Below are 9201 nucleotides of genomic sequence, written 5' to 3' on the forward strand. Positions count from 1 at the left end.
TTGTGATACTTTTATTTTGTAAAGCTACTTTACATATTTCAGGGACTTTTATATTGAACTCCCTTTTCATTTAAGGCTGTTCTACTATTTCATGTCGTTTCATTTCATGATCCAATATATATCATATATTTCATGTCAGATTTTCTGTCGGCCAAAGTCTGGCTCGTCTGTCTGGAATCGTCTTAAAGGCGACGTGTCGGCGTCTGCCGCCACACAAATCGGATACACAAGATGTTTGTTTAAGTATGCTCCTGAAACTTCAGGTCCTGGATCAACAGGCGGGTCGATCTGCCTCCTTCCCTCCCACAAACTGGACCGCTGAGGGCTGCAGGACCTGAAACGGTGAGCCGAACCGGGTTTGGGTTTGTTTTTTAACCTAACCCGCTGAGCTAACTGCAGCTAGCATCATGCTAACGTCACATCTATGGAGTGATGGGAGTCTGACGCTTTCATCGATGTTTATCTGTCACACAGACGRCAATAAATCATTTTATGAGCTTGATTTTTAACCCTCGGCTTAGTTTTTGTCTGATAAAAATGTCTTTATGCTCCTGGTGGTGGTTTTTAATGCGTTCTGTAACTAAAGTGTTATTGTCTGTCATTAACAGAAGATGTGCAGCTCATGAAAGTACAGTCGAGCTGTTGGTCTGAAGCAACATGATGTCATTAAATTCACTTCATTTATGATATTTAGCTGATTTAATACATTAAACATGTATCATTTGCTGGATGTCTGATGAAAAAATCTGAAAATTAATCATTTAAACAGGCTTCAGACAGAATATGTGCTGCAGATTATTTTTCTTTGATTCTGTTTATCTTAAATCAATGAGTRTGATTTATTCACAAAATATCTTGTGATTTAATTGTTGAAACTCACATTGCATTAAAAAGCATCATAAAGGAGTTGAACATAAGGACTTCCTGTTTTGTTTCCTTAAGATGCTTCACSTCTGACCCGGCTGTCCTGCAAACTCTGTAATGTTATTGCTCCAAAATTATAATCTGAACTAAATAAGACTTTTGCATGAGTGCCTGTGATGTCAAATTTGTTAAACATATGAATGCATTTTTAGAAAGAGAACATTGATAAGATATTGCAAAATAAATTTCATGTCACTGAGATGAACAGTTGTAGCGATATTTGCCTGTGAAGAAACAGGAAGTGATGTCAGAGGGGAATGTCTGAATGTAAAGTGAGCGATGCTACAGTAGCTAACAACCCAGACTGTAGAGAAGAATTTGATATTTTGAGTCTATCAGAGAGATGAAGAAGAGTCAAGAGTTCAAATAATGTTTCAATAAACAAAGACAAGAGAGTTTTTTTTTTTTGTTTTGTTAAAGAGTTCCCCTTTGATGTCACTTCCTGTTTCAATGTCACCGACACATTAAAATGTCTTTAGGAAACAACAAAAGTTCTGGCTGAGTCCTGTTGTTTAGCTGAAAACACTGAGTATTAATAAAGTTTTTATTTTTTCTATCATCCAGATGCAGTCGGTGCCCATGGAGGTGGGCAGCAGCAGCAGCAGCAGCAGCAGCGGCGGCGGCGGCKGCGGCGGCTCAGGTGGCTCAGTGGTCCATGTGAGCTTCCCCAGCGCTCAGGCCTCGGTCTTGGACAGCCTGAACCGTCAGCGAGAGGACGGCAGCCTCTGTGACCTGTCCGTCCACGTCCAGGGTCACGTGTTCAAGGCCCACCGCTGCGTCCTGGCTGCGTCCTCGCCGTACTTCCACGACCAGGTGGGTCAACACATATGTAAGAGGTGGAGGTGAGCGTGCTGTCTGTAACTCTGCCCTCCGCCTGCGTCCAGGTGCTGCTGAAGAACATGTCCACGGTGTCCATCCCGGCGGTGATGGACCCGCTGGCCTTTGAGAGCGTCCTGAGCTGCGCCTACACCGGTCGGCTGCAGATGCTGCGGGACGACATCGTCAACTACCTGACGGTGGGCAGCGTGCTGCAGATGTGGCACATCGTGGACAAATGCACCGAGCTGCTGCGGGAGGGCCGGGCGGCGGGGGTGGGGGGAGGAGGGGGAGCGCAGGAGGGAGCAGGAGGAGGCGAAAGGTCGGCCGGCTCCGGGTGCAGCAGCAGCCACGTGGAGGGGGGCGCAGACAGACCCGGCGGCGCGGGGGGCGTCCAGGTGGTGGACCCCGATGAGCCCCGGGGAGCCCCCCAACCGCCCAGCCGGCCCCCGGTGAGCGAGAGCCAGTCCCCCAGCAGCACCAACTACTTTAGCCCCCGGGACGGCGGGGGGGCCGCAGCGGGGGCCTCGGTGGATGGAGGCAGAGCCAGCAACACCCCCAGCTACTGCACCCCGTCAGGAGGAGAGGAGGCCCTGCTCATCGAGGAGGAGGAGGAGGAWGAAGAGGAGGAGGTGCTGTACCATCAGAGGAAGAGAGGAAGAGGAGGCAGTGGGAGGAGGAAGAAATCCAGCTCCGTGTCGGAGCAGGAGGTGGGGGTCAGCGACAGCTTCGGTGTTTCCTCCTACCAGGTGAGGCRAGCAGGAAGTGCTTTAAAGCTTGACTAAATGTTTATTGTTTAGACGTAAACATGAATAAATAACAGACCCTATCTGTCCCCCTGGAGGACGGGGAGGACTCCACCCTCCAGAAGCGTCCCACCTACAGCCAGCCCAGCATCATGCCCCGCAAGCAGTGGGTGGTGGTGAAAACGGAGCGCGCCGAGGACGACGACCTGATCGTGGTGTCCGGCGAGGAGGGAGGAGACGATGAGGAGGACGARGACGAGAGGGACGTGGAGCTGGTGGCGCAAGACAGAGAGAGGGGCAACTTCAACATTTCAAACATCAGGAGCCTTTCGGGCGAGCTGGGGGTCCGAGCGGAGAGCGACATGGACTCACAGGTGAGCTGACGTTTGTGTCGGGGGTCCTTCTGTTCAGGGATGAAACGATCCTGATGGAAAAGTTTTTTATCTGTGGAAAAATGAGAATTAGATAAAAAAGTGCAGTTTTTATGTGACCACTAGAGGGTGCTAAAGGGTCAAATCTAAAAGGGAGAAACATTATTTTGTTTCATTGCAGCTAAAATATGTGGATAAAAATTAAATTAAATATGATGTAATTATCTTATTATTTTTTATTTGTGGAAAAATGATGATTAGATAAAAATAGTGCAGTGTTTATGTGACCACTAGATGGTGCTAAAGGGTCAAAGTTAAAAGKGAAAAACTTGTAATTTTGCATCATTGCAGCTAAAATATATGGATAAAAAATAAATAAATACCATGTAAGTATCTTTTTATTATTTTTTATTTGTCAAAATGTTCTGAGGTTCTTCATGACTGAGTTCTAAATCTGTCTGGGTCCAGGTGGACTACTGCCAGTCCCCAGAGGACTACCTGAARTTTGAAGGCAGTCTGATGGAACAGACCTTAGCTCAGCACCTCCATGACAGCACTGCGGGTCAGAACCAGAACCAGAACACTAACCGGGCAGTCTCAACCCTGCTGGGTCAGGTTCAGTCCGCAGCCTCGGCCCGGGCCCAGCTCTTCCCACTGGACATGCAGGGGAACCAGATCCTGCTCTATAGCCAGGCATCGGGACTCTCCCTGGACTCTGCTGCTCCTCCGATGGCGGGAGGGATGATGGGAGGAGCCTCCTTCAAGGGGTCTGGTTTGGAGCATGGAGCGGCCGGTCTGGGGGCCGACGGCTCAGACGGTGGGGGGCTCGGAGGCGGGTGCAGCGGYGGCGGCGCCGGAGGATCGGCGAAGGTGTTCATGTGTCACTGCGGGAAGACCTTCACCCACAAGAGCATGAGGGACCGGCACATCAACATGCACCTGGACCTGCGGCCCTTCCACTGCCCCGTCTGCTCCAAGAAGTTCAAGATGAAGCACCACCTGACGGAGCACATGAAGACCCACACCGGCCTCAAGCCCTACGACTGCCTCAGCTGCGGCAAGAAGTTCATGTGGCGCGACAGCTTCATGAGGCACCGCTCGCACTGTGAGAGGCGTGGCGGGCCGGGGGAGGGAGGGGCCGGCGGGGGCGGGGCCGACAGGGGGAGGCGGGGCGGAGGAGGTGAGGACGGGCCGGATTTTAGCTCCTCCTCCTCCTCCCACCTCTTGGCTGCAGGTGAGGGGGGAGCCAGAGGAGGGGGATCCGTCACAGGAAGTAACAGCAGCGCCGCGGGGGCACTGCTGGGCGTGGTCTCTCAGAGTCCCGGTCAGGATCAGGGGCAGGGGATGTTTGGAGGTCTCGGGTTGGGTCGGGGTGTGTGTGATGAAGACGTGTGTGAAGTCAGTCCGGATGAAAGCAGCGTGACTTAAATCAGAGGTCTATCTGAGGGGGGGTTGGTTCTGAGGGGTTTCTTCTGGTTCCTGCTGCTGGAAGACCCCCATTTTCTTCCAAAAGACTTTAAAACAATTTGAATCTGGGAATAAACACATCTGATGAACCAGACTTTTCTTACATCTGAAAGATTTAAAGTGGCCTCATCTAAACAGACCTGCAGGGTCAGCAAAATATTTTATTTTCATTTTCTCCCATCTGTTTATTTGTTGAGAGAAAACCAAATGTTCTGACTGAACAAATGACTGAAAAATAAACAGAAGCTGCAAGAAAAAAAAAACATATTCTGAGGAGAAATATGTGTAAAAGCCTCCCTGTAAGCAGGACTGAGCTCAATCCATTATTTTCTTATTGTTTTACACTGGTTTTAATGTTCTGCAGTGGTACTAATACATGTTTTATCTGTTTGTATGGGAACAAATCTGATGATTTCAAGGTGAATTTGTCATTTTTATGTTAAAATAAAACTAGTCCTCAGAACCAGTGAGGTCTAATATCAATTATATAGCTAATTTATAAATAATTGAAATGAAAATAACTCATTAAAACAGTGTAACCAGTAGATTTTCTGTTTTATTTAAACCAAACACTAGGATTTTCCTTGTTGGGTTTTTTTTGTATTGCTGCCGATTGTCCACAAGGGGCGCTGTTCAGTCACATTCAGTCAAATTAACAGAAAAGTGTCTTTAAATAAACCTGCCCCCTTGTGTTCATACCTGGTACCGCTACTGTCTGATGTTGGAAACAAACATTTTAATGCTAAAACTGGTTTTAAATCCTTTATTTTAACCCAGTCACAGTTTGTAAAAACATATTTTTGTGTTCTGCAGAACCAAACAGTCACTGGTGGAATATTTTAYGACACAGAACCTCTTAAAAACATTGAAGCCTTCAGAGAACCACACACGTAGTGTTATAGATTTCATGTGTTACCTTCTGTGAAGGCTCAGTTTGGGTGTTTTTGCTGCAGTTTTAAAGCTGTGGGTCTGTTTCATCTGTGAAGTTTAATGTGTCGTTTTGTTGTTTGTTACAGAGAAACGGCTGAAAGAGCAGTAAATGTTTGACGACTSAACGTTTTGTGTGGATTTGATCCATTTAAACTGTGCAAACACTGGAAGATGTAAATATCTGCATATAGAGATTAACGTCACTGATGAGCAACATTTATTTGTGTTTACTCAAACAAGAAAACATTTTCTGACAAACATTAATTAGTTCTGAGTTGATGAAATCAAATTTTACTGACTGAACAGATTTTATTTTTGCTTTCAATAAAAAAAGGTAAAACATCAGATATTTACGTCGCGTTTAAAGTAATTTTAAACACTTTGTTTTAGAGTTAAAACATTAAAATCTCTGCAACAAGAGATCCTGCAGAAACATTAAATCCTGCAGGTTTGACTCCCAACAAACCAAAGATGGTTCATATTTTATTATTTTAAACTTTCTGATCAGTTCATGATCCGTTTTAGGGATTTGTGTCATTTTGTTTTAATTTCATCTGCAGATTTAAGGATTATTTTAAAACCTCAAAGTTGCTGCTGAAAACTGAAGTGTTTTTATTTTTGCACATTAAAAATGTTACTTAACGTTTCTTCAAACTGTTTGACCAGCTGATTGTTGTACAGAGATTTGAGTGGAAATAAGCAGTGAATCAATATTAACCTCTTCCATGTACTAATGATACTAATAAATTATTTGGGGAAAAGTAATCGACTTGTGTGCTTTTTTTACATCCTGTTATTTTTAAATATAAGGAGAAAACATGTTCATCCACAAAGATTAAACAATAATTCAGCTTCTTATTTGATTACAAATCATTTGTTGATCAAATATAAAGTTAAGTTGAAGTCCGTGTTTTTTATCAGCTAGAATTCAAATGTTTCTGAAGCTCTGATGAATTCAGATATAAGCTGAACAAACATCAAGTGAAACTGAATTAAAAATTCACACAAACTTTTTATAACAAAATTCATCATTTATTCTAATATCAAAAGAAAAAACAAAGAAAATCACAGTGAAAGATGGATTGCTCTGCAGAAACGAGGACAGATTGAAGTAACAATCGTCTGAAATCCTCAATTATCTCAGCTGTGAAGTAAAATATTACAAACATAACATTCAGGAGGGAGGGGGTATTTAGAGGGGTAAACATGTGAAAACACCTGAAAACAGACCACTCATCAGTTTACACACACACACAGCTCAAAGTCTTAAACGAAGCCCCTCATTCATCCACATTTAAAGAGAAAAGCAACATTATTGAATAGTTGCATGAAACGAGTCAGATTTTCCTTTAAGATTTAGAAATGTAACAGATTCACATCAAACAGCACCAAATATAAAAAATAAACCAGGTTTTCTGTCAAAATACAACTGACTTTTTTACTTTTTTCAGATTTGATCAACAGGTTAAGACGTTTTTGCAGCAAGATTAATTTTTTTTTAAGTTTGTAGAGATTATTTATGTGGTAGTGATCTATGACAGCAGGATGAACTAATATTATAACTCAATGAAAATTAATTTAGTCATAATTAAAAGTGTTAGAAACATCTTGTTTGTTCTGTGGCTAAATGTAAAGATAAAACTCAAGTTATTTATATCAAATGTCTTTAATCTGATTTTCAGTTCAAACTACAAACAAAAAGGTTTATTTCTGCAGATTAGTTTCTGCTAAAAGGCATTCAAATAAAAATACAAAATAAATTTTAGTTTCAGGTAATCGCTCTGTCATCCGGTAGTTTTATTTTTTAGCTGTGTAAATATTCTCAAAGAAAACATTTTATAATGAATAAAGTCAGAAGTGGCAGTGTGGGCTACGTTCACAGGCAGAGGYTTTGTCCAAAACAAAACTTTATTTACCTTTAGTTTTCTAGAAACAAAAAAGCTGAATAATCSTGACTCACTGTGTTTTCATCTGACTTCAGACATCTAATTATATAAAGAGAAAGAAATCCATAAAGAAAAACGAAAGAAGTTGATTGAAAAGGAGAAAAAACAAGTTGCAAGTTGACTAGAGAAAAACAAAGCAGTTTTCTGGAAACTGGCAGCTACATTTATATAAAACTTTAAAAATCTGTTTTTCATTTGTCCATTTTTACTAATTATCACAGCTGCAGTTGATATTACACCTCATGGTTCACTCACTCAGAAACAAACAAAAACAATAACAGCATAAATAGAAAAGGTGCAGACCCAGAGCCCCTTTTCTCAGTTCATGTAAACAAACGAGTGTCTGCAGGAATCCATAGGCAGGGGATCGTTTTCTCAGAAACTGAAAGTCCAAACACCCGAAGCATCAGGCTGCTGCTGTGACCTGAAGATAAAAACAAACTAAACCCACATGTGTCCCACAAATGTTCAGAAAAGATGTCCTGAAAATGTGAAAAGTCTTGGCTTTTGTTTGGCAACGTGTTAAATGGAGCTACGAACATCCTGTTTCCTCTGCTGATGGAGTCAAAACGCCTCGACGAGCCGGAGCTTCTGCAGAGTTCAGACGAGCAGGAAAACTTCTCACAAAACAGCTGAGATGATCCGAAGCACATCTTCAGGAGGTGCAGTGGAAAAGTTTTTAAAAATTCAACGTTATTCTGAGTCTGAGAGGACGATGATCTCATCTGGGTCGTACTGAGTCGCCACGTTCACCTGGAGACACGAGAACCAGATTAATCACTAAATATAAAGATTAAAATCTGTCAGGTTTAGGTTTTTTATATATATATATAATGACATGCGACCCATCATAATAAAATGAGGATTAAGTCAAATTTGGTCAAAATTATCTAACTACATTTTCAGATTCCTGCTTTAAAAGCTTCATTTTGATACCTGGATCATCCTGATATCATCAGTTTATCCAGAGATATGACTTCATTTGTCTTGTTGGTTACATCCATACATTACTGTCTGGTCTGAATCCTAATTTTATGTAAATTTATTGAATAATTTTTTATGTCAGTATAAAGAGGAAACCTCAAATAGTATTTGTATATTAAGATTTCCCAATTGGAAAGAAACAAAAACATTGTTAGCTCACAGGGAAAAATTCAAAATTTTAAGTTATTTTTCCTAAAAATCTTTTTTTGTTGTTGTTGTTGCTACTGCTCAAAAAATGCTTCAAAATTTTTTTAGGATTATATTTTATACATTTTATTCAAATGATACATTTATAAGGCATTAATTCATTAAATTTTGACAAAATCCAATTTTTGCACACGTATAAATCAAAACCCTACATCTGCCTGTTTCTCCACTTTTGAACTTAATCCTGGTTTCGATGTGACGAATCACATATGTTCTGTAAACCAAGTTAGATTTTTCTGAATTTAATTTAAAAACGTTTCTGCACCTTGTTCTTCTTGGGCGGCGGTGTGCTCAGGGAGATGTAGAACCCGCTCTGAGTTGGAGTGCTGGCTCGGCCCGGTTCTGCCTCCTGAGGAGAGCTGCAGCTGATGACGCCCATGTCCAGAGGGATATCTGCATCACTGAGGAGGATGATGACGAAGGCAGGAAGAACAAAGAAGGAAATTAACTAACATATCTGAGAAAATTATACTTCTKTTGGAGCTAAATTAGAGCTAATCTAGCTGATTAGAAGCTGTAATCTGCAGAAAGCTAGATTATACAGACTACTTACCTAATATGCTATTATTCAGCCATTTTTTTCTTTTATTTGTTTGTATCATTTCTTAAATCATGTAAAACATTTTGTATCGCCTTGCTGCTGAAAAGTGCTATATAAATAAACCTTACCTAAATTTAAAAAACTAAACAAAGTAAGGTAAACCTCCTCACCTGTCATAGCTGATGCTCTGTTAGAGTTAAATAAAAAAGTAAACCTCACCTGTCGTAGCTGATGCTCTGTTAGAGCTAAATAAAAAAGTAAACCTCACC

The 9201-nt window shown here is 41.7% G+C and overlaps 2 protein-coding genes across 2 annotated transcripts in view; one reads left to right on the forward strand and one right to left on the reverse strand.

Moving 5' to 3' along the window:
* Positions 1–1552: 1552 nt before the first annotated feature.
* On the forward strand, positions 1553–6019 carry zbtb22b (zinc finger and BTB domain containing 22b; the record flags this gene model as incomplete). Its single annotated transcript, XM_014011291.1, is given in 4 exon segments — positions 1553–1737; positions 1809–2489; positions 2585–2860; positions 3326–6019. Coding segments are annotated over 4 exon segments (2102 nt in total), but the record flags the coding sequence as incomplete, so codon positions are not given.
* A 245-nt stretch (positions 6020–6264) lies between these two features.
* Positions 6265–9201, reverse strand: part of daxx (death-domain associated protein) — an 8845-nt gene continuing 5908 nt past the window's right edge. Inside the window, exons 9-10 of the mRNA XM_014011292.1 lie at positions 8657–8792; positions 6265–7953 (exon numbers count right to left, since the gene is read on the reverse strand). Of these exons, the coding sequence (XP_013866746.1) occupies positions 7894–7953; positions 8657–8792 (196 nt within the window). The 3' untranslated portion in view covers positions 6265–7893. The remainder of the gene's footprint in view (positions 7954–8656; positions 8793–9201) is intronic.

The sequence above is a fragment of the Austrofundulus limnaeus genome, unplaced genomic scaffold (assembly GCF_001266775.1).
Source record: "Austrofundulus limnaeus strain Quisiro unplaced genomic scaffold, Austrofundulus_limnaeus-1.0 Scaffold79, whole genome shotgun sequence".
NCBI classification, from domain to species: Eukaryota; Metazoa; Chordata; class Actinopteri; order Cyprinodontiformes; family Rivulidae; genus Austrofundulus; species Austrofundulus limnaeus.